The sequence below is a fragment of the Dipodomys merriami genome, unplaced genomic scaffold (genome assembly GCF_024711535.1).
Source record: "Dipodomys merriami isolate MVZ:Mamm:240054 unplaced genomic scaffold, mDipMer1.0.p SCAF_13, whole genome shotgun sequence".
Lineage (NCBI taxonomy): Eukaryota > Metazoa > Chordata > Mammalia > Rodentia > Heteromyidae > Dipodomys > Dipodomys merriami.
In genome coordinates this window covers 20,851,649-20,877,213 of record NW_027202604.1, presented here as the reverse complement: position 1 = coordinate 20,877,213, position 25,565 = coordinate 20,851,649, and the positions used below count along the sequence as shown (strand labels likewise).

The window sequence follows — 25,565 nt, the reverse complement described above, 5'->3', positions numbered from 1 at the left end:
CCATAGAGATGGAGGGAGGGGGAGAAATCTTCATGGAACTGGCCAGTAATGAGCTATGGTTATTTGCGTTGAGAATGGACACCATATTGCCAGTGGGAACCGCGCCCAGAATCCATATGGTGAAGTCTGTTAATGAGCTCCTGGTGCCCAGAGTGTGCTCCTGCCTTGACTTTGCCAGGCAGGCAGTGGCAGAAGAAAGCCAACGGCCTTCCTGCCACTGTGCTAGCCTGGGCTGGTGTTTCTCTTTCTAACTTCTCCCTCCCTAATTTCCTAGTAACCGTCCCCACCCCCGCCCTATTACCTTGCCCCCACCCCAGGCAACCCCAGATGCTCCCTCCCCTCCATCTCCAAAAGGACTGTGGTACTAGGAGCTGTGTAAGAGAGCCCCAGAGGAAAAGGAGAGGTCTCAAGGCAGTGACTCCTGCCTGCCTCACCTGCTTCCAGCACGTATTCATCAGTTGGGTTACTGCAGTGTGAGTTAGATGAGTTTATATACTTAACATAGTTTTCATTGAGTCAGGTCTCACAGAAAGGAACAAAAGGTCTTAAAAAGATTGCTCTCAAAGAGCTCTGATTCCAAGCTAAAACTAGTACAGATGCAAGCCTGGCACACAAGTGCTGGAGCTGATACCTCACCAACTTGCAGATCTGTCACCACATCATCCTAGCTACTCAGAAGGTTGAGACTTGGAGGATTACAGTTCAAGGCCAGCTAAGGGAGTATAGTCCTGGAGACTTTATCTCAACCTAATCAGCAAAAAAGGATGCTGGTGGCACGGCTTAAGCGGTAGGGTACCAGTGATGAGCCAGAATGCCTGGAGAGAACACAAGGCTGGTGCTGGCAAAAACAAAACAAAACCAGCAATGTGAACATTATCAAATCAGACATACTGTCAGGAAGGTATAAGGTTAAGTTTGATGACTACTGTAACTGTGCACCTTACCCCTAAATATATATATATATATATATATATATATATATATATATATATATATATTCACGCACATATACATGTAGATATAGTAGTTTTAAGGAATAGCTGGTAATATTACTTAGCCACACTGACCAAGAAAGAAACCGTCAACTAGATCATTTATATTGCCTAATAGATTGTAAATGCTATGTAAATCATTGTTATTCTGTTTTGGTTAGGAAATAATGCCTAGAACAAAGTCTGTTCAATTCATGCAGTTATTTTTTCCCAAATATTTCCATCTTCAGTTGGTTGAATTAATCAATGCGGAGCTTGTGGATATGAGGGTCATATATAGTAGAAAATACGGAGTTTTATTAGTAAACTTTTATCACATCTTTTTAAAGCTTCTATTCCTGCATATATATATACATATATTTTATATTTTTATTTTGCAGTCCTGGGGCTTGAACTCAGTGCCTGGGCACTGTCTCTGAGCTTCTTTTGCTCAAGGCTAGCACTCTACCCCTTGAGCCACAGTGCCACTTCTGGCTTTTTCTGATTATGTCATGCTGAGTAATTGAACCCAGGGCTTCATGCTTGCTAGGCAAGCACTCTACCACTAAGCCACATTCCCAGTCCTCTTGAACACACACACACACACACACACACACACACACACACACACACACACACACACACACACACACACACACACACACACACACACACACATTGTTTTTTATTTTTTTGTCAGTCGTGGGGCTTGAACTCTGGGCCTCAGCTCTTCAGATCAAAGCAAGCTCTCTACCACTTGAGTCACAGCTACACTTCTGGTTTCTAATGGTTAATTGGAGATAAGAGTCTCATGGACTTTCCTGCTTAGGCTGGCTTTGAACCGCAATCCTCAGATCTCAGCCTTCTGAGTAGCTATGATTACAGGCGTGAGCCACTGGTGCCTGGCTTGCATATATTTTTATACATGTAATAAATTTATAGGGATCCAAGGTAAGCAAATAGAATATAAAATGACTTCTCATTAATGTTGGCCTAATTGCTCAAAAATATTTTACCAAAGTAGAACATTTTCAAAAACTTGGGTAGCCACCGGTCTGAAAACTCAAGCCTTCCCATCAAGACACACTTGACTTTAAGAAAAACATACACATTTGCTTTCATTGTAGAAATAAGAGCTAATAGAAAGAAAGGTTAGGCCCAGAATGAGAAAGGGTAGAAGATTGGCACACATGAAGGATGTAAAAGTGGACTGGATTTTGCCACCATCTTCCTAGAACTCCTGTTCTCTGTTGAAGAGGAGAGTCATATGCCTCCATCCTCCAAGTGTGGGCCAAGCATAAGGTGGGCTATAGTAAGGCTAATGCAGCTTCTAAAAGGCCTGAGTGTGTTCCCCTTAGATTCTGGATCTCTCCTGGCTCCCTCCATTGGGAAACAAAACCCAGGGAAGGAACCCACCTTCCTGTATCTGGAAGAAGATGGTGCTTTGGAAACAGCCAGAGTAACATGCAACAAACCAGAGGGTACTGCCAAGGCAGAAGCCAAGACGAGCAAGTGCAGCTTTTGTTGTGCCTGTATTTAGAGCACATATTCTTAGGTTGGGTAATTTTCCAGCTATTTTACTACTCCTAGAATGCATGCTACTCCATGTGACTTCTGAGAGTTCTTTGGTCACAAAATGAAGATGTGAATTGTCTAGGTCATCCACTTCTATGAGAGCTAAGGTTGGAGACCTACATCAAAGTTCCATCTCTGGAGCTGGTAAGGTGGCTCAGTGGTAGAGAGCTTGCCTTGCATGCATGAGGCCTGGGTTCGATTCCTCAGCACCACGTAAGCAGAAAAAGCCGGAAATGGCATTGTTGCTCAAGTGGTAAGGTGCTAGCCTTGAGCTGAAGAGATGAGGGACAGCACCCAGGCCCAGAGTTCAGGCCCATCGACCAACAGACAGAAAAAAAAAAAAAAAAAGTTTCATCTCTGACCTGCTGCTGAAAGGCATTTTCCAAGAATCAGTGCTCCTTTAGTTCTGTGGGCCTCCTTCTGTGTCAGGGCAAAGTTGGATGGTGGGTTACACTTCCAGCCCAGTGACTGGGCTGATACATGGCCCTAAGCAAGTCTCTTCCTTAAGCTTTACATCTCACTTTTTCCATCCATTTTCCCTTACCGGCTTTGAGACAGTTCTTAAGATTGCAGGAAATCCCTTAAAAATGGAGGGGGAATTTGTTAGGAAATGGAAAGACCGGAAAAAATTATATAAACGAAGTAAGCCAGGCCCAAAGAAACATAGGTCCCATAGTTTCCCTTATTTGCAATAACTAGTATATGTCTAGACAAGCAGAAGAGGTCAAAGCTATGTAGATATGAAGACATAAGATGATGCTAAGTGAAACAAACCCCAGGATAGAGACACAAATGGTTTTATCTTTCTTGCTGTACCATAAAATTTTTTTTGTTTCTTTTGTATGTTCTTCCCCCATGGTATAACCCCTGTTTTCACTTTATTTGATTCCGGTGCCCTGCATCTTCTATATACATTTTTCTAATTTGGGGAGGGGAAAGAAAATAACAAAATGCTGAAATAAGGATACAGGTTGACCCATTGTAACAGTGAGATGTACAAGACACTACGTTGAAAACGAACTTTACGACTTTGGTAGGGGAAAAACAAAGGCAGAAATAACAACGCTTGATAGGAAATGTACTCAGGACCTCACTTGTGTAGCTGTAACCCCTCTGAATAGTATTTTTACAATAAAAAATATATACAAAAATGGAGAGGAAAATGGCTTAGAGATGCTTTCTAATATGTGAGGGTATTTCTTCCTTTCATAGATCTGCCTCCTTATTTTTGATGGCTATAAGAATAATGTTCTCTGCTCTGAGTCTCATTCATTCTTCTGAACTTTAGAAAAGTCTGAACAGAAGCACAGAAAGCTTGATCCTTAATTTTATCAAGTTAGCTATGAAGAGACAAAAGGGATCCAGAGAAGGCATTTGTGCCCTTAGGTGTGGCATGACCCAGCCTTGGCTTTGGGACCTAGACAAGCCATGGAAGCATACCCATAAAGTTGCTTCTGTTTTCTGGATCACATATTTGTCCTTCTTTCTTACAGGTGATTCTTCATCCCACTCCAAACAGTCCCAAACAGTCTGAGTGGCACAAGATGACTGTCTCTAAAAACTGCCCGGATCAAGATCTCAAAATCAAACTTGCTGTCCGAATGGATAAACCTCAGAACATGAAGCATTCTGGGTAAGTGGTAATTTGGAGCACATGTTCACTCATTTCTCAAGACTTCAGTAAAACAGGCAGACACTTCCATAACATATTCAAGACTCTGGGTTCAATACCCAGCCCTGAAAGATAACTCGAACAAAACCAAAACTAATCCTCAGAGAACAACATGGAAGAAAATATAAAGGCTTCTCAAGAGATTATTAAAATATTTGACCTTGATACTTTAAACATCCTTAGTTCTTATGATTACTGTATTTTCCTTTTTACCATCAAAAAAGAATAATTTTCCTTTTTTCTATCAGAGGATAATCAATACAATTAAAATATTGATAGAAGTATTTAAATGCTCTATGAAAGTTTTCTAGTTCAATGTCGGTCAAGGCATCTAGGGGTTATTTGCTTATATTGTATTGACAAGCCTCTCTACCAAATGTGAGCAATTACTACAATCACCTTTGAACAATCTATTTAAAATGTTTTAGAGTTTAATAAAATGTTTTAGAGTTTAAATGAATGGCAATTTTTTTTCAATTGAATGACCAATTAAGTAATTTCAGATACAATAGTAAGAATTGGTAAAGTATAGCTTTATTTTAGAGAACAAAGCAACGATCTATACTGAAAATGTTTGTTGATGACTGATTAGACTCTGAGAAGTGACCTATTAAGCTAAATTTCTGAGTTCTACTATCTCAGAAAATGTGATTCCTCTGCAGGAGTTGGGTAGTGTGTCTATGCATACAAGAATGTCTACACAGTTGGAGGAAATAGGTGGATTTTCAGGTATTCTATTGGTACCATTCTGCATAACCTCCACATCATCAGAAAGGTCATCTTAATTGTCTTGGGCAATGTGTTTAGGATAGGACTTAAAAAGGCAATGTCACTATAAAAACTAAGGATTGGCTGCATAGAATGGAGGTTTGCAGGATTCAGAAACCCATTATAAGGCCTTGCTACAGAAAAAGAATTTAAACAGAATCCTATGAGAAGCCCGGGAATGAATGTACACAGGATAGGAAGCAGACCACCCAATGAATGAGCAAACCATATCAGCATGCATTCAGAATTTCTTCTTGTAGGACTCTCAAGTTCTAAGGAATGAATAAGTCCCAAGGAAAGGTAGACCCATACCAGTCAGGGTACCAGAAAAGTTCAAGGAATTAGGAGGCTTCAAAGCAAAGATACCTAGAGACCAGTTACTGAAACTATGCTCTGGCTTGGACACTGCCTTTTTAATTTAAAATTAAAATCATTTTATTGGTTCCATAGTAAGAGAAAGGATGATTTTTGAACACAGAACAATATCATAGCTTAGGGAGTGGTAGGGAAAAAGAAACTTTTCAGAAGCAAGGCTGAGATTATAAATTGCATCCACTTCAATGTGTGAAAGAGAAATCAGAATTACTGAGAATTACTCCTTCATGGTGTGAGGTAGTTCCTTAAATAATTCACTGGGCCATTTGGAATATCTTTATTGAATAGAAAACACCAATGAGGAAACTCAAGCATTGTTTGGCCCTTAAAATATTCGTATCTGCACCCATTTGAGAATTAGCAACTCCAAGGTTTTTCACCTAATTTCTCCTCTTTTGCTTTTATATGGTACAAGGGTTGCCAAAAGAGACCACCACATGGTACAGGAAGAAGAGAGTCTATTGGGAGAACCAAACCACCAGCCTGCACCAGATGTAGGTGTGCAGAGCCAGAACTAAGGGCGGAGAGGGATTATATAGGGAAAGTTGAGGAGGAGGTGTGGCTGCATCAGATGTGAAAGTGACCTCAGAGCCCGCCCTAGGGAGACTCTTGCTGACTCACAATCAGGTGATTGATAGTCAGGTGATTGATAGTTACAGGCCACTACCAGTTTTGGGCAGGTGGTTTCTGGAAAGGCTATGTGCTGTCCTTCATGAAGAAGAAGCGAGGAGGGAATTTCAGGAATTATATTCCCATCCATTTCCTCTTTCCTTCACTGAAAAATCCTCTCATCATCCTCCTACCTGTAATAAACCTTCATTCAGGTGCTCAGACCCACAGCTTGGAGTCATCTTTGACATTTCTCATTCTTAACACCATCTTATCCATTATCAAATTGTTTTTACTTCACCTTCAAAATACACCTAGAACTCAACCTTCAGTCTCCAATGGAAACAGAATCTCCCATTACTTTTCCCAATCACTTGTTGTTTTTTCTTAAAAGCTGACCCCTTCTTTTCTTTTTTTTTTTTTCTTTCTGTGGTAGGTTTTCTTTTCTTTTCTTTATTTTCTGCCAGTCCTAGAGCTTGAATTCAGGGGCTGGGCACTGTGCCTGAGCTTCTTTTGCTCAAGGCTAGCACTCTACCCCTTGAGCCACAGTTCTACTTCTGGCTTTTTCTGTTTATGTGGTACTGAGAAATGGAACCCAGGGCTTCATGCATGCTAGGCAAGCACTCTAACACTAAGCCACATTCCCAGCCCCTTGTAGGGTGTTTCTCAAGTACATTTATTTTTTAATATAAATCTGATCCTTGTACTTGATTTAAGACTCTAACCTCAAAAAAACCTCTCATCAATTCCCATCTCTTTCAGAGTAAAGACCAATGACATTACCATAGCTCAAGGCCCTACTTTCTGACCTTGATCACTGTCCCACCACCTGGCTCTACCTGACCTTCCTCAAAAGCTCCAACTATACCCTAGATAGAGCTCTTTAACATTTCTATGTAGATGCTTAGATATCTCTTTTCCCCAGCCCTCTCACCCAAATGCCCTTGATCAAGGTCTGGCTGACCTTGGCTCTGCCTGTCTCTGAAGCTTATGAGAATGTCTTACTTGTGCTGTTCACGAATCATTTCATAGTTCTTTCCCCCCCTTCTCCCTCCAACTTTTTTCCTTCCACTATCCTTCTTCCCCATGCTTTTGTCTAGAGCTCTTATCATCTATCATGTATTTCTGTCTTGTCTCTCAATCACAGACCTCCAGCGCCTGTCAGATTGCAAAAGTCTCATCAATTGTTTGTTGTACCATTATATAGGTGAATGCCTGAATCCTTACTTTATAGAGAGAAAAACTGAAGCTTAACATGGCAAAAAAAAAGATTTGTCCAAGAAAAAAATCTCTGAGGATATACAAGTTATAACTCTCAAAAGCTCCTTTTTTCCTCTATTTTCTCAGATGAGCCACTGTCCTAGACTTCTTGTTCCTCAAAGCATCATAGACTTCTGTCTCCTACCCAGATCTCCAAGACACAGGCTCTCCAAACCCAACTGCTGGACTAGGCCACTCCAGTACTCTTAGCATGTCGCCAAGTTGTTTGATAATATTGTCCAAATATTCTGTCCTAACTGGATTTACCTCAATTTTTTAAAAAGGGATTTCAAAATCTCTGGTCAAAATTTTAAACTTGGTTTGTTTCTTTGTACTTCTGTCCAGTGAGACCCTGTTTCTAAATACATACATACAAACTTACTGCTTTTATGTAGGCAGTATTTCTTTGGGTCTAACTTTTTTAATTTAATTAAATTGTTTGACTTTTAATTGTGATATTTAGCCTATTTATATTTAATGTGATTACTGGTATGGTTGTTTATTTATTTATTTGGTGGGGGGTCCGGTCGTGGGGCCTGAACTCTGGGCCTGGGCGCTGTCCCTCAACTCTTCAGCTCAAGGCTAGCGCTCTACCACTTGAGCCACAGTGCCACTTCTGGCTTTTTTCTTTTTGCTTATGTGGTGCTGAGGAATCGAACCCAGGGCCTCATGCATGCAAGGCAAGCGCTCTATCACTGAGCCACCTTCCCAGCCCCCAGTATGGTTAAGTTTAAATTAAATGTCCTGCTGTTGTTCATCTTATCATTTGTGTCTCTTGGTCCTTTTTAATCTTTGTTTCCTTTCTTTCCTCTTTTTACAGCATCCTTTCAGATGAACTTGATTTTTTGTCATTACATTCTGTCTTGTTTATTGTGTTGTTCTCTCCTAATAGTAATTTGATGGAGTTTCTAGTACAGCCACCTCCTAGCCACAGGCAAACTGCCTACAGGAAGCACCAACAATGCTTATCTTTAAAAAATTGTAGGAATTCCATTTGCTTTTAATGTAAAGGTCTAATTTGTGGCAAGAGCTACAGACATACAAGAGGTGGTGTAGGTGGTGCTGGTGATGGTTTTCATGGTGGTAGTGGTGGTGAAGGTATCCATTCCTGGTACTTTTCCTCATTCCTACTGGATTCTACTTGATGATGCAGGCACCTGCTGCCTCTCTGCCTTCCTTGTTCTCCCTTACTTCACCAGGAGGGGAGGAGAAGCATCCCAGGGACTCTCTTGTCTCACTTTTAACTTCTCCTACAAGAAATTCTCTAACAAGGAAGAATAAATTCTAGAGATCTGTTGTACAACATGACGACTGTGGTTGCTAGCCATGTGTTGCATGCTTGAAAAGCAGTGAGAGTAGACTTTATGTGTTCTCACCATTAAGAAATGAATCATGTGTACAGTCATAATCTGTTAATTAGTTCAAGTTAGCCATTCTACAGTGCATAGGTATTTCAAATCATGCTGCTGTGCATCATATCATAAATACATATAATTGTTGGTGGTGGTGGTGGTGGTAGTGGTGGTCATGGTGGATGCATCGTGGATGCTGTCCCTGAGCTCTTTTGCTGAAGGCTAGTGCTCTACACCTTGGAGCCACAGCTCCACTTCTAGTTTTCTGGTAGATTATTCGCTAATCGTGCCTGGGCTGGCTTTGAACCATGATCCCCACATCTCAGCCTCCTGAGTAGCTAGGATTACAGGCGTGGCCACCAACACTCAGCTAATACATACCATTTTGTTAGAATAAAAGATAGAAATCATAAAGTCATTAAAAAAGAACTGATATACCAGGGACCTAAGAAAAGCAAACGTAACACCTCCTCCTCAAGACTGGACTCACTCTCTACCAAGAGCACAGTAGCCCCAGTGCCAGCAACTGCTGCCTTAAGGATCTCAGATAAAATAGTGATCTATGTCTGCATTCTATGACCCTTCATTCAACCTTCAACCCATGAGGTGCTGAGGGACAATCGATTCTAAAACATTTCCTTTTCTTCCACTTGATAACCATGCTTAGGCATCCCAAAAGAAGACACTGAATTTAAATTTTTCTCACTGAGTTCTGGTGGCTCATTCCTGCCATTAGAGATTTGGGAAGCTGAGATCAGATTGGAAGGATCACAGTTTGAGACCAGCCTGGGCATCTATATAAGACTTCAACCAATACCGGAGTGTAGTGATGCATGCCTGTCATCCTAGCTGTATGAGAGGCTGAGATTGGCAGGACCATGGTTTCTGGCCAGCCTATGCAGAAAAGCTCATGAGACTCCATCTTAAGAGAAAGAATCTGGGTGTGGTAGCATGCACCTGTCATCCCACAGAAAGCCTAAAATACATGGTCTGGGCACATGTCTAGGCAGGATACAAGAACCTATTTCAAAAATAAGTACTAAAGAAAAAGAAAAAATCTGAAGGTGTGGCTCAGCAGTAAAGTGTCTGTGTAGCAGGCATGAGGGCCTAAATTCAAAACCCAATATTGTACCAAAAAAGTCTTTATGAGTAAGTGCTAATCACACTATAAACAAATCCAGGGATAAGTATAATGTATACCTCATAAATGGAGCCATTGCCATGGGTGCTGTGCTACCAGATAGTCCTAGGACAAAGGACTCTGAGACTAGTGGTTGTCTAAGAGTCACCAGCTTTTTTGGCCTTGGCTAGCTCAGATGCCCTCAGTAAATGGCAAGAATGCCAGTATCCCATTGGCATGGGGTTTTATAAATGCTAAAGGGACATTGGAACCACATTATAAAACATGATACAGAGCTCCACAAAGCATACGTGAGCACTTCATTTTATTTCCCAACACATGTGCATCGCGATCAAGAATCCGATGATAACTGCGTTGCCAAAGTGTTAATTCTATACTCTTTCTAGCAGGACTACTATTTCTGCTACTATTAAGAGGGATGAGCTGAGCAGGGTGGCTCAAGCCTGTAGTCCTAACTACTTGGGGGATACAGAGATGGGGGATTATGGTTCTAGGTCAGCCCAAGCATAAAAGTTCATCTCGACCAATATATCTGGGAACAGCAGCATGCATATGTTAGCCCAGCCACAGAGGAGCAGAGAAAAACAAGAGGATTATGGCTTAGGCTGGCCCTGGCATAAAAGTGAAAAACCTACCTTGAATATAGCCAGTGCAAAAAAAAGGGACTGGAGGCGTGGCTCAAGTGTAGAGCACCTTCCTTGCAAGCATGAGGCTCGGACTTGAATCCCTGTACATTTTAAAGAGTGATGAGCTTGACAGAAATGATGCCTGACACTTACCAAACCTCCACTGTGTGCCAGTTGCCCGTGCTCCACACTACACATCATTTCTTTAACTTTTTTTAATTTTTAATTGTTATTATAAGGTGCTGTACAGAGCAATTACAGTTGCTTAAGTCAGGTCATGAGTACATTTCTCTTTAGACATTGTCGCTCCTCTCGCTTTCTCTCAGTGGACATCATTTCTCAATGTCTTTACAACCTTATAAGGTTAAAAAACAAACATGTTATTAACCATTTTATAGCTATAATCCTACATAGTTGGGAGAGTGGGGATCTGAGGCACAGGGCAGCTAAGCCAAAAAAGAGTTCATGGCAGGGTCGGAAGGCCAACCGTGTATTTCTCCTCAGTCAGGCTGAGAGGGCATTAACAGCCCTCCAGTCTTCATTTTGACACCTTCTGGCCTGGGCCACCTTCCCAATACATTCTGAAGAAAGCCTGAGGGAATGCCCCACCCTCTTGGAAGCCAAGTGATTTCCAAAGGAGAATTGTTGTTTGCTCAGATCCTTTTCCTGCCTCACCCCACCCCCTCCACCAGCTTTCCCTTTCAAAAGCCTTTAAGCAGAAATCCTCTCTGCTGAATTAGAACAGCAATTCATTTTTTTAAATTTAAGTTAAATGTATGCTTACCACATGCATAAAAGCATTAAAAAATGTATGTATTTATGGGGTACCTGTGATGTTCCCATGTATGTATGCATTGGAATTTTTTTCCTTTTTACGATAGGGAAGTGTGTGTGTGTGTGTGTGTGTGTGTGTGTGTGTGTGTGTGTGTGTGTCTGTCTGTCTGTCTGTGTGTGTCTGTGTCTGTGTGTGTCTGTGTGTCTGTGTGTGTCTGTGTGTCTGTGTGTCTGTGTGTGTGTGTATGTCTCTGTGTGTGTGTGTGTGTGTGTGTGTGTGTGTGTGTGTGTGTGTGTGTGTGTTGGTACTGGAGCTTGAACTCAGGGCCTGAGTATTATCCCTTACCTTTTCCACTCGAGGCTGACACTTTACCACCTGAGCCACAGCTCCATTTCTGGCTCTTCAGTAGTTAATTGGTGATAAAGAGTCTCACAGATTTTCTTGCGTTGGCTGTCTTCAAAGATCCTTAGATCTTTAGATCTAAGATCTCAGCCTATTTACTGAGTAGCTAGGCTTACCAACATGAATCACTGGTACCCAGCTAAGTGGTATCATGTTTAAATCAGGGTGAAGGTATCTCCAGAATTGATCATTTCTTTATGATAAACACATCCAAATTATTTTCTCCTAACTTTTTGAAGGGATTGTTTTTCATAGTGGCCCTCGTTTGCAATAGCACACTGGAGCTTCCTCCTCCTGATGAGTTTAGTTACAAACCCTATATTATTTTCTCAATAAAGAAATCTTTCCTGGATCTAGGATGGAGAAGGAAGAGCGTATGTGATGGAGAGGCTGCTTCAGAATGAATCAGATCTGACTTTAAATGCTGATCATAGCTCTTAGCCGTTGTAGAAGCCTAAGAAAGTGGCTTGAACTTCTTATTCATCGGGAAAATAGGAATATGCTATTATTATCATCATCATTATTATGTATTAGTAAGACATTATTATTATTATTATTATTATGAGGGACTTATTAGCCCCATTGTACATATAGAAGAGAAAACTAAGACAGAGATTAAGTGTAAGCATTTACCAAAGCTCACACATTTCCCCAAACTCAAGCTCTTAATATCTCCCAATGTGTATAATAAATTCATATTCTGTGCCCCGATACCGAAAAAGTTAACAATTCAGTGTTAATTTCATTCTATGGCTTCTGTGAAGTCCTTTTTCTACTTTTGTTCTTGTCAGTTAAACAGATTAAACAGAACTAGAACAGAAAGATTATGTATGCTTAATGATTATATGTCAAAACTCTTCCTCTCTTTAGCCCAGGCAGCCAGCTTTGTGTATCTATTTCTGTCTTGAAGCTGAAGAACACATAGCTGGCCCTGTTGGCCTCAGTTTATATCCACAGGGCATATAAACTTTTTAGACTACTTCTAATGACCACTGTCTCAACTTTGCCTCAGCCTCCATCAGCTTTTGATCAGATGACTGCTAGCTTCATCCCTTCCTTGATATACTTTTTATCTTACCTCTTTCCCCTACACTGTGTTCTCTACCTAGCAGCCAGTGCAAGCATCTTAAGTAGAAATATAATTGCATCTTTCTCTCAGTCTCTCAATGTCTCTCTCCTTCCTTCCCTCTCTCTCCTGTACACACACACACACATACACACACACACACACACACACTTTTATTCTTCCATCCTTTCAGAGAATGGGTATTTTGACTTAACCTTTCAGAAAATCTGTCTAGATGCTATATAACAATGCCTGCTCTTCCCAATCCTCAGTTTTAGAACTCCCAGGTCTTTGCTGTGTTCATGAGTTCATGGGCCTCCTGACCTCTTTGTGTTGTTCATGGTGAAGTGTGGTAACGGTGCCGGTGGCTCACGCCTGTAATCCTAGCTACTCAGGAGGCTGAGATCTAAGGATCACAGTTCAAAGCCAGCCCGGGCAGGAAAGTCCATGAGACTCTTATCTCAAATAAACCACTAGAAAGCCGGAAGTGGCGCTGTGGCTCAAGTGGTAGAGCACTCGCCTTGAGCTGAAGAGAGTAGGGACAGTGACCAAGCCCAGAGTTCAAGCCCCATGACCGACCAAAAAAAAAAAATCAAATATTAACAAAGCTTTGATCTCTCTCTTTCCCCCAGGTACTTGTGGGCCATCGGTAAGAACGTCTGGAAGAGATGGAAGAAGCGGTTTTTTGTGTTGGTGCAGGTAACTCTTCAACTCTATATCTTAAGACCCAGAAGCATTAATACTGGGATTGGATGAACATTTTTTTCGTCCATTGAGGGGCCTGAACTCAGGGCCTGGGCACTCACTGTCCCTGAGCTCTTTTGTTCAAAGCTAGCACTCTATCACTTTGAGCCACAGCCATACTTCCAATGTTTGAGTGGATAAGTGGAGATAAGAGTCTCAGGAGAACTTGGCTGCCTGGGCTGATTTTTGAACTGTAATCCTTAGATCTCAGCCTCCTGAGTAACTAGGATTATAGGCATGAGCCTCCAGTCCCCAGCAAACAATACTTTTTAATTGATACAGTCTACAAGCTCAATGAATTTACCGTACTTATATAATATATATGTGTGTGTATGCACACACATGTGTGTATATACATATATATGTGAATACAGATGTCATATCCATGAGATCATCCAGAGGGCTCCCTCTTGCTCTTTTTTCTATTTTGATGTCAATTTAATATTAAACACTACTGCATACTTGTTTTGTTTTTTAGCAATCCAGTCAAAAGTAATTTTGTTCCTTGGTAGCTTAGAAAAACAAAACCAACACTGAGTTATATTTTTAAATATAATTTTATTGTTATTATTCAAGTGTACAGAGGGGTTATCGTTCATAATATTTTTTTTTAATTCTCACAATATGTTAGTGTGTAAGGCAGAGGAGAGTACATGCCCTACCCCTGCCCAGGTCTCTGCCAGAGAGAGAGAACCCAAGAGGGAGCAAGCTAGTATCTGATTAGAGCAGCAGGGACATTAACATTATATTAATGTGCTATTACCAAAAGCACCAGGAATGAGAAGCGTTCATATTTAGTTTGGTAGAGGGTGGGGTTTTTGTATCTGTTTTGTTGTTTAAAACATCTGACTTTTAATTAAGTGTGGGGAGCATTTCACTCTCTTGATACTTGAGGGTTCTAAACATCTCAAACAACTTTACAGATAGGATGTTTTTTAAAAACCGAAGCTAACCCAACACTTCCTATTGTTCAATAGCTTCTTTATTCATGCAACTTCTTGTAGACATTGTTGCACCTTCGCACATGTGATGAACTTCAAGACTTCTTCAGTTTGGGCCATTATTAATAATGCTGAAAAGAACAACATCTGCATAGACATTATTAACAATATTTTATAATATATTCTAATCATATATATGTTCTCTTGAGTATTTTGTTTTGCCAGTACAGTGGACACTCTTCATTAGCTTTTTTCTCAAGACTGCGCATTACCATTTGAGTCACAGATGAACTTCTGACTTTCTAGGAGTCAGCTCAAGCTGACTTCAAAACAGAATCCTCAGATTTCAGTATCCTGAGTAGCTAGGATCATAGGCCTGCCTGCCAGTGTCTGGCATTTTGAGTCTCTATAAGAAGGTTTCCTCTAGAAATAGTAATACTTGTCCTCAAAAGGTCTCCCTTCTTTAAAAAAAAAAAAAAGTGTTTGTTTGTGGTTGCTCCTGCTATTGTTTAGTTGGTTTTTACATCAGGATTTTTCAGTTTACAAAGGAATTTCTCTTTGCCTCTTTCTAATATTTAGGCTCCAACAGAGCATTTATACCATAAATCAAGTTGCAGAATTTTGATTCATGCTGTACTCTGAAAGATGCCACAAAGCAAGCCAATGTGTAATTGAGTGATGAATGATGGTTACTGGGTTACTTGGCTAGTATTTAGAGCATCACCAACTCTGAATTCTCACTAGAAAGCAACTCCTTCTCAGATCTAAATGACACTTAATACTTATATTCCCATAATTCATCTACCACACCCCCCACATACCCAATCTATGTTTTTCTTTGTCACAGAACTACTAAAACTGAGGTTTCCTTCTAGTGCTACTCCTTGGGAGAGCAAAATGATGGGTGGGAAAGGGACTTCTTGCTGCCCAGGACATCCCTCAAAAAGGTGTTGAACCAAAGTAGTAATTTTCATGTTCAAGGATGAGGGTTGAAATTATAGACATGACCAGAGCATGCTCTACTTGCCAATTGTGAAGGAAATGAAGCAGTTGCAGGAGGTGGGAAGGAGGATTCTGTCTCTGAATACTTTGTGCATGTTAATGCCCTCTGAGATAATTGATGCTTAATGCACTCTAATGTACCATGAGACCATGTTCTCCTGATATAGGACTCGTCCATTTGTATTGGATACTGGTTAATAGGCAGATCCCATGGTGCCTTCAAGAAGACTCTGACATAGGAGGTCTGAGTAGGAGGCCAGCCATCTTTAGTTTTGATAAAACACTCCAGAAAATACTGATGCAGGTGGTTGAAACACCCTTGAAAAAACACTGCACTGAAGCTCACCACCCTGGTTGAAAGGAGAGGATTCATTCTTTCCACACTGCACTTTTCCATTGTCTGTGTTATGCATGGAATCGAGTGTCTCAGCAGATGATTCCATGAAAGTGGCAGAACATATCTCTCCAGCCGTAGTCTTAGCGGTTCCAATATAGTCTTCATGGACTTAACTGAAGACCTGAACCCAGAAATAAAAGGGGAGTGAAGCCTTAACACTCTGAGCTAAGAAATTGCAGGGGATTTATTCTAAATCTGCAAGGACCACACATGCTGATTACTACTGTTAGTGACTCTAACATCAGGAGCTCATTGATGACGATGAGAATGCCAAGTCCACAGAGTCAGAACTCCCTACCCTGCATGGAGAAGCGGAGAAACAAAAGCCAGCCAGCTGGTTACCATTCTAGGATACAAAGTGTCCCCTCTATTATCTTTTTTATTTAAAAAAATTTCTTCCATGCTGAATAATTTTCTTGTTATAAAATCAAATGTTAATTGATCCTCCAAGCACTACTGGAACATTTGTCCTCATTTTAGCACTGTCAAATTGTATTTCTGGTTTCTTCTAATAATGCCAATAGTGATTTCTATTGTTATGGTCCCTTGAAGTTTACCAGTTGTCCATAAAGCTGTTCTTCACAAGTTTTTTGTACTATATAGAGTGAGGGACAAATCTTTGCCTGATTACCCATAAGTTGAAATGGAGGCCAAAAGTAGTTAAGTGGCCTACTCAAAGGTAATGGATGTAGACAGCCAACTGTGGAACCTAGCCCAGGTCTTCTGTGACACTAAACATGTAAGAGAGTGCCCCAAGACAATATACATATAGACTACTTTAGATCACATTTACTTTAAGAGGTAAGGAATTCATTTACTATGGATTGCAGAAAATAATGTGGTCCCTAATACATATCTTCTGTTTCTGATTTGCTACAGTCATTGTACTAATCTCTACTTCATTTTTTAGGCATGATACTAAATCTGGATGAGATAAAAGTATGATTGGAATGCTTTGGGATATGGCAGTGTTTAATATTATATTGAGGGTATAATATTAAAATAAGTTAAACCACAGAAATGAATTGAAAGACATGCAAGTAGTTGAATGATTCCTAAGTGTGAATGAATGCTTGTTTTCCCCACTCAAATCCACAATTGCTATATAGGGCACTTAGTTTGTATTCTGGTTGTAGGGGTCGAAAACCAGCCCAAATTACTTCTATGGATTTAGTTTGTTTGTTTGTTTGTTTTTCCATGCTAGGGATCAGACCCAGGGTCTAGAGCAGTTAAGTTGTTGTTCTAAGCCTCACCCTTAGCCCTCTGCCCTGAGATTCCTATTCAGTTGGTCTGACTTACAGAATCTACATTTTTGGGGCTAAGGACAATGGCTCAAGTGCACAAGGTCCTGAGTTCAAAATTCAGTACCACCAAAAATTGCAACCTTGTAACTTAAATACACATACTCCGATGCAAATGGAAACTTAAGATCCACTTATTTAGAAACCTCTCTCTACTTTAAAGAAGAGAGATGAGCCAGCGTATAGCCTGTATATTAGAGGTCCAGCCACTTTCAAAAGAAAACCTTAGTGGCTTCCCTCAGAAATCCCAAGAGCCAAGCCATGGTTCCAGGATGAGACAGATGTAGCTAAAGATTCCAGTGATGTCAAGTATGCAGTTCTTTAAGCCTGCCCGCCTAAGGATGTAGTCAGGGGTCTGCTCCTCATCCTATTGTTCTGGCCCAGCGTCTTAGACTTCTGACACGAATTCCAAGCTGCCAAATGCCTAGAACACTGTTCACTGTCTCCATGACTCCATCAAAATATAACTTAGGACTAGGGATGTGGCTCCGTGGTATAGCATGCATGAGACTTCATCTTTTCTCCCCAGCCCCACCAAAGCAGAAAAGCACAGTTTAATGATATTTCTACCATAACAGAAAAAATATAGCTTTCACCTAGTGAAAGCATCAAAAACTTTCCAAGTCTTTGTTATCCCTCCATCCTTCAAACACACTAAAATACTCCTGAGGGACCAATTCCCATTTCTTTACCAATGCTAACCACCACCCTTTGCAGATCCTGACTTCATTGGTATAACCAGAAGAGGGCAGCAGCAGACAGCACTATAAGAAGAAAGCCACTAAAACCAGAAAGAAAGCAAAAGGCCCAAACAGTGTAGTCATAGTAAATGCATGAATCTCGAAATAATACCCTTTAATGCATGAATCTCGAAATAATACCCTTTTGGTTTCTGATCTCAAGTGAGTTGCAACACCTCTCTGTTTGGCTCATTACATTAACACACTATTTTATCTATCTCTCTGTTGCCAGATGAAATATCAGGTATAAGTCACCACAGAAGTGTTTTAGTGTCTATACTCACTGTGATTGGCCAGTTGCAGTAGACATAGGAAAAATCCATTTTCCCATAGAACCAATCATAAACCAAGTTCTATCCTTGGAGTGATATGTGCATTTTGGAGAGGAACTTCTTTTTATTGTATTATGCATGCTTACCTCTCTAGAACAAATCAAACTGAATTAGTGAGTGCCCATTGTGTGAGGTCTTGTTCATGGAGGTGTGAATAGAACCAAGACTAATGAAGCCCAAGGCCTCCTATAAAAGCATTGGTGATTGAGAAGGCAAATACACCTAGTGAGTTGTGCACTATTAGAATATTAGTGAGTGTGCCCTATGAAAGTAGGAAAGTGGGAGGGGTTGGGCTGGGAGGGATGGGGAGAATGTTTAAAGGGGGGAACCCATCAAGATACATTACATTTACAAACTGACATGTTGAATAGTAACCCCTTTGTACCACTACTTAAAGATAATAAAAAATATAATTAAAAATAAAGCACTTTAGGACTGGAAAGGTGGCTCAGTGGTAGAGCGCTTGCCTTGCATGCCTGAGGCCCTGGGTTCGATTCCTCAGCACCACATAAGCAAAAAGAAAAAAGCAGGAAGTGGCGCTGTGGCTCAAGTGGTAGAGCACTAGCCTTGAGCTGAAGAGCTGAGGGACAGTGTCCAGGCCCAGAGTTCAGGCCCCACGACCAGACCCAAATAAATAAATAAATAAAGCAAGCACTTTAGTGACAAATGCAAGGAAACTGCCTACATACATGCATCTGTTGGGTGTTTTCCCTGTTAGTATCCTACACTATGTATAAAGCTCAATAATAGCCCAAGAACAGTAAGGTACAGGTCAAATACATAGGACAAGTAACAGGGTGGAACCCCAGGCCTACTTGGCCCTGACTTGCCCTCAGCCTTCCCCTTTTAAGAGTTGATATTGTCCATTCTGATTCTTACAGAGAATTCATTCATGTTACCATATGAAACTCTTTGTGTGTGAGTGTACATCACTCCTAGAGCTTGAAATCAGGACCTGGGTACTATCTCTGAGATTTTTCCTCCAAACTAGTGCTCTACCACTTAAGCCACAGCTCCACTTTAATTGGAGATAAGAGTCTCCCATGCTTTCCTGCATGGTGGCTTTGAACCTCGATCCCCAGATCTCAGCCTCCTAAGTAGCTAGGATTACAGGTGTGAGCCACCAGTGCCCAGCTGAAACTCATGTTATGTTTCTCTTTTGGTGTTTGTAATACTATGAGGCAGATCAGATGCTCATGATTCTGAAAATCATAATCAATCTAGCCAAACCCAAGTAGGGTGGTAAAATTTCCAGCAGCATCCAACAGATGGCAGCAACAGACAAAGCAAGTCACGGGAGCATTTTTCTCCCCCCCCTTAACACCTTTCTCTGGAGTCTTCAGGACTGGGACAGCACGGAAGATACTCCTGGGACTTCAGAGGACCCATTTCTTTACTGCCATTAAAACACACATATACAGACACAAGCCAAATCAAATGCTTCCCAGCTGGGATCAAAGCTTGCTTAGAAGATGTCTCTTCTAATAAAAAAAAGGAACTAAGGGGTGAGGGACGTGGCAGTCCTTCGCCAAGACATTTGACATCCGTGGATGGTAAATGTGCCCGTGAGCCTGGCCTGGAGCATGGGGACAGCTTGCTTTCCCATGGGTTCCTTGCAGACAGGCCAGATGTAGAAATGCAAAGTATCTGCGCAGGGTGGGCATGCACCGTGACAGGGTCCTGAAGGCCAGCCTGCAGCCTGGAGCGCCACCCTGCACTGGCATGGATCCCCCATGTCAGAGGGGGGAGGGCTGCCACTTTGGGACCCCATGACAGAGGCTGGAGATTGCTCCGTTGTGACTGGCACCTCGCGATTGAGTATTCATTGCTTGTGACAGCATGTCATTCCTGCACTTGTCTGAGATGAAGGGAAGACTTCAACCCAAAGCACTCCTCAGTGAGGGCTGAGGAGCAGCCACAAGATGTGGGGCTTGATGCTGAAGAGAGGCAGACAACAAATAAAAATTATATTTCACGAAGTAGAAAGAAATGAGCATCTGCTCTCCAAATTCTCACCAAAAGGTCTGTGTTGGATGGACAGGCATGGCAGCTGCAGCCATGGCCATGATCATATTTGGTAGACCTTATCAGATTGCTGCCATTCTGCCAGATTTGCCTCACCAAAAAAAGAGACAATTGTGTATTGATTCTACCAGTCTTTTTTTTTTTTTAAAGCAGAATCTTTATGATCGAACAGCAGTGTCAGGAGACCCTAAAGCACTGGTCAGTCATAGAGCCTGAACTCTCAGCCTGGCCGCTGTCCCTCAGCTCTTCAGCTCAAGGCTAGCACTCTACCACTTGAGCCACAGCACCATTTCTGGCTGAATCCAACCCAGATCCTCATGCATGCAAGGCAAGCACTCTACCACTGAGCCACCTTCTCAGCCCCCTCTCCCAGTCTTAATATAACAAGGAGCCAGGTGTAGTGGCATATCCCTGTAATCTCAACAACTCTGAAGGCTGAGGCAGGAGGGCCTTAATTTCAAGGTCAGCCTGAGCTCCATAGCAAGACCCTGTCTAAAGAAAGGAAGGAAGGGGCCAGGTGTCCGAGGCTCATGCCTGTAATCCTAACTGCTCAGGATGCTGGAGATCTGAGGGTCATGGTTCAAAGCTAGCCCAGGCAGGAATGTCTGTGAGACTCTTATCTCCAGTTAACCACCAAAAAGCTGGAAGTAGAGCTGTGGCTTACGTGGTAGAGTGCTAGCCTTGAGCACAAAAGCTCAGGGACAGTGCTTAGGCCCCAAGTTTAAGTCCCAGGAATGGCACCAGAGAGAGAGAGAGAGAGAGAGAGAGAGAGAGAGAGAGAGAGAGAGAGAGAGAGAGAGAGAGAGAGAGAAGGGAGATGAGGAATTAGGAAGGGAAGAAAGAGAGGAAGAAAAGGAAGGAGGAAAGCTAGGAAGGCAGGCAGTAATGATGGTCGCTGGCCTTTATCAAACACTTAAGGGCCAGGCACAGATTCTAAATGCATTTTGTGACCTCATTCTTCCCCCATGATAAGGCATTGAAGTAGGTTGTACGGCTGTGGTAGACAGAGGATCAGAGAGAGGTTAAGTCATTTGTACCAAGTTATATAACCAGGACATGGCAAAACTGTTTTTTTTTTGTTTTTTTTTTGGGGGGTCCAGTCGTGGGACCTGAACTCTGGGCCTGGGCGCTGTCCCTCAGCTCTTCAGCTCAAGGCTAGTGCTCTACCACTTGAGCCACAGCGCCACTTCCTGCTTTTTTCTTTTTGCTTATGTGGTGCTGAGGAATCGAACCCAGGGCCTTGAGCATGCAAGGCAAGCGCTCTACCACTGAGCCACCTTCCCAGCCCCGGCAAAACTCAGTTTTTACCTTACCACTAAGTGTAGGATCTGAGGCGAAGGGACTTGGCTAAATGGAAAATGAGCTCAAGAGGAACAGCCTTGTGATCTGTGTTTCTTTCCTGCAGGTCAGTCAGTACACATTTGCTATGTGCAGTTACCGTGAGAAGAAAGCGGAGCCTCAGGAACTCCTACAACTGGATGGCTACACTGTGGACTACACAGACCCCCAGCCAGGTACCCATCCTGCCTCAGTTAGAAATCAATGTTCAACTAACATTTGCTGGTTACTTGCTGCATATTAGACACAAGCCAGTTTACTGTGGTCTCCTAAGTGTCCATGATACCATGTTCCTGATCACAGGGAATTTCCATCCTGGATGATTAAGTGCCATCCCAGCGTGGGGCTTTGGTCTTATACCAGAGAATTCATGATTGAAAACATATGCAATTTTCTCTCTGTGTGTGCGTGCACGTGTGCATGCGTGTGTGTGTGTGTGTGTGTGTGTGTGTGTGTGTGTGTGCAGGTATTGGAGCTTGAACTCAAGACCTCATGCTTTTGCTTAGCTATTTCACTCAAGACCACACCTCCACTAACAGCATTTTGCTGGTTAATTGGAGATAAGTGTCTTTTGGATGTCAACCCCAGTTGGCTTCATACCTGGGTCCTCAGATCTTAACCTTATGAGTAGCTAGAATTACAGGTGTGAACCCCTAGCACCCAGCAATTTTCTTTTAAATACCTATAACCATGAATGACATATTCAGCCATAGAATGCTAACAAATATTCCTGAAAAAGAAGATAGACATGTACACTAAGGACTACGTTGTATATTTTATGAGTATATTTTATGCATGTGTGTGCATGTGCTCATACACGTTTGTCGTTTTTCAACAGTGATGTGTAAACTTACCAAATACTGTGTGTGTGTGTGTGTGTGTGCACATGTGCGTGTGCGTGCATGCATGCAGTGATACTCGGGCTTGAACTCAGGAGCCTGGACACTGTCAGTGAGATTTTGTGCTCAAGGCTAATGTTCTACCACTTTGAGCCCCAGTGCCATCTCTGGATTTTTGGTAGTTAATTTTAGGAGGTAAGAGTCTCATGGTCTTTCCTGCCCAAGCTGGCTTTGAACTGTCATCCTCAGATCTCAGCCTCCTGAATAACTAGGATTACAGGAATGTGCCACCAATACCCAGCCAAAGACTAAGACTTGATGACCAAGGAACATGGTGTGTGTGTGTATATATATATATATATATATATATATATATATATATATATATATATATATCCATAAACTCAGGCTAGCATTCAAGTTAACTGATGGAACTTGATAAGAGAATCCACACTAGATGGGGTTTTTTCCTCCCAAGAAAACTCCCAAGACTTAACGTAACTAAGAAAACCATATAACTGATAGAATTTCTTGTAAGTTCTACATTGCATAAGTTCTACATCCTGCCCCCTCACACTTCTCCCCCAACCCATTTTATCTTTTTTTTCACCAGAAAAAAAATGAATAGAAATCAGCCTCAAAGAACCTTCATCATGGGGAGGGGTGCGAAATCATTTCAGCATATTAATGAACAACAAGCACCAACAGCCCTCTCCCGGAGAAGTTTATTTTTATGCCAAATCTGTACAAGGGAAGCATTTCCAACCATACTGCATTATTTGGCCCAAAACCTTTTTTTCTACTCCCATATTGCTCTTCCACATGCAACAAAATACACAGAAAAGAAAAACAGAGTTTGAGAGGAGATGGAGTATTAACCTGAAAAGGTATGATAGGAAAGGCCTTGGGCCAAGCCCACTGAGGGAAGTTAATGCTACCAAGATGCCCTTTCTGAGGGACTTGGACCCACCCAACCTCTTCTGACTTTCCTTTATGCATGATATAAAAAGTGTGCCTGGAAGTCTTTTACAATGCAGTGAACCTAGAGTTTGAATGAGCAGTTTCATGTACTGTCTTGTTAAAAAAAAAAAAAAAAAAAGAACTGGGATCGGTAGACTCTTAACCAGGACATTCTGTGATGGTCTGGGTTTTCTTGAGTTACTGGGTTTGTTCAAAGATTCAAATTCAGTCTTTCCTAAGACTTGTGGCTCAGAAGTGGGTGGGTGGGGCAAGGGGGGTGTGGGTGGGGCAAGGGGGGGTGCCGAAAGAAAATCCATACTCCTTTCCCCCTACCTGGTTAAATTAAGTCCTCACCTCAGTCTTACAGAGTGAACAGTTTAGAGCATCATCTTGTTTGTAAAGAAGGTACAGATTTCTAGAGATCAAAGGTTGCTTCTGGGTGGAGCTAGACTTGGAAGTCTAACCCATGTGTTAGCCTTTAGTACTTGCTATATAAGAGGTTGTAGTGAAGCTATAGTGTTTGTCATCTATAAACAATTCTCTTGCTGTGGTTGGAGAACAGAAGAGAGAAAGCTCTTCTGTCCCCATACACAAGGAAGAATTGTGCACTATTTTAAAGCTCCTATCTCAAAAAAAATCCTATAAAATATAATTTATACATTCATTTATAGTAAATGGAAATGGAAAATAAATTGCTTTTATTCTTGAGGTTAATAAGCAGTGGCTCTTCTCTGTCTTCTTTAGGCTAAGTCCTATTTATTTTCCAAGGGATTTTTTTATTGTGAAAATACCATACAGAGGGGTTACAATTACATGGGCAAGGTAATGAGTACATTTCTTATCCAGCATTGTTGCCTCCTCCTTTGTTTCCCCAAGGGATTTTTTAAAATAAAAAATATTTAAATATGTCCAGTTCTCATGAGAAAATTCTAACTCAAAATGTTATAGGCTCATGCCTATTATCCTAGCTCCTCAGGAGGCTGAAATTGCAAGAATCCTGGCTTGAGGGTAGCCTAGGCAAAAAAAAAATAGTTCATGAGACCTCATCTCACTTAATAAAAAGCTAGGTACAGTGGTGTATACCTATTGTCCAAGCCATGACAAGAATCAGAAAATAGAAGGATTCTCATCCAGGCTGAGTAAAAAGGGACACTCTAGCTCAAAAGTAAACAAAACAAAAGGACTGGAGACATTGTTCAAGTGGCAGAATATCTGCCTAGCAAGAAGAAATTCCTGCGTTCAAACCCTAGTGTTGCCCCCAGAAAGATACATAGCTATATCTATATATCTATATATACGCACACAAATATACATAAGTATATGTACATACAAAGATATGTGTATGAATCTGTATGTGTGTATGTGTATATATCTATATACACACATTTTTGCTACTGTAAATGGAACCCAAGGCCTTGTCCACGCTAGACAAGCAGTCTACCACTGAACTGTTGCCCTGGACTTTTCGTCAGAATTTCTTAATGCATGCCTATTAAAAAGTGGGTGTTCCTAAGCTCTACCTCTAAACTAGGAACAAGAAAGAGCAAAGGCAGTCTTCGTGTGAAGTGAGCATTGGAGGGAATTCTTTTGTATAAGACAATTTGCCAGCTTTTTCCCATAAGATCTATTCCTCAGGAGCAGTGTACATTTTAGCAGATTCCACTAGAGATTCCAGGAGTCTCCTTAGCTGCTCCTAGAGGGTGAGTGTGCAAATCCATTGTCTTCTCTCCTGCTCTTGCCTTCCTCCATGTTGTTCATGGAACCAACTGGCAGAAGCGTTTGTAGGCTTGGTGCTCACGTAACCTGTTCTGTACTGTAGGGAAAGATGTGAATGCATATCGCCATCTTAGGACCAGCCTGAGATCCAGATGGTCACCCAGACACAAAATTTTATGCTAAATAAAGTCTTATCTGTTGAAGGTCCTTGAAATGTTAGTTTGGGGAATTGATAAATAACTATGTGTAAGTTTTACTAATCTTCTAAAGCTAAAATTGAAAATGTTTCACTTTACCTTCCCATGGGTATAGTTCAAAGAGCACTCATAGTCACTCAGTTCCTGAGCAGTTTGGCCTCAAATAATAGAAGGTACTTCCAAAATTCCATGACACAGTGTCTTGAGCTACTTAAATCAATCTGAAACAATGCACATGGATGGTCCTCTGCATGCTGAATTGATATTGTCAGAGCAGTGGAGACGTCTTCATATCACCAGAAATTTCTTCCCAATGCCAATGTCAGACAGGTTACTGACTGACGAACTGTGAAGATGTTGATCACTCATTCATTTACCCAATGAATGGGGCAGAGGTACTCCCTCATAATTGTAGAAATGCTTAGTACAGACACAAACCTT

At 41.5% G+C, this 25,565-nt stretch overlaps 1 protein-coding gene across 7 annotated transcripts in view; it reads left to right on the top strand.

The window, feature by feature from the left end:
- Cadps (calcium dependent secretion activator) overlaps positions 1 to 25,565 on the top strand; it is a 446,274-nt gene that overhangs the window by 268,945 nt on the left and 151,764 nt on the right. For all 7 annotated transcript variants that reach the window (XM_070018866.1, XM_070018868.1, XM_070018865.1 and 4 more), the window contains exons 8-10: positions 4,040 to 4,179; positions 13,225 to 13,291; positions 21,480 to 21,588. In XM_070018866.1, coding sequence (XP_069874967.1) covers positions 4,040 to 4,179; positions 13,225 to 13,291; positions 21,480 to 21,588 — 316 coding nt within the window. The remainder of the gene's footprint in view (positions 1 to 4,039; positions 4,180 to 13,224; positions 13,292 to 21,479; positions 21,589 to 25,565) is intronic.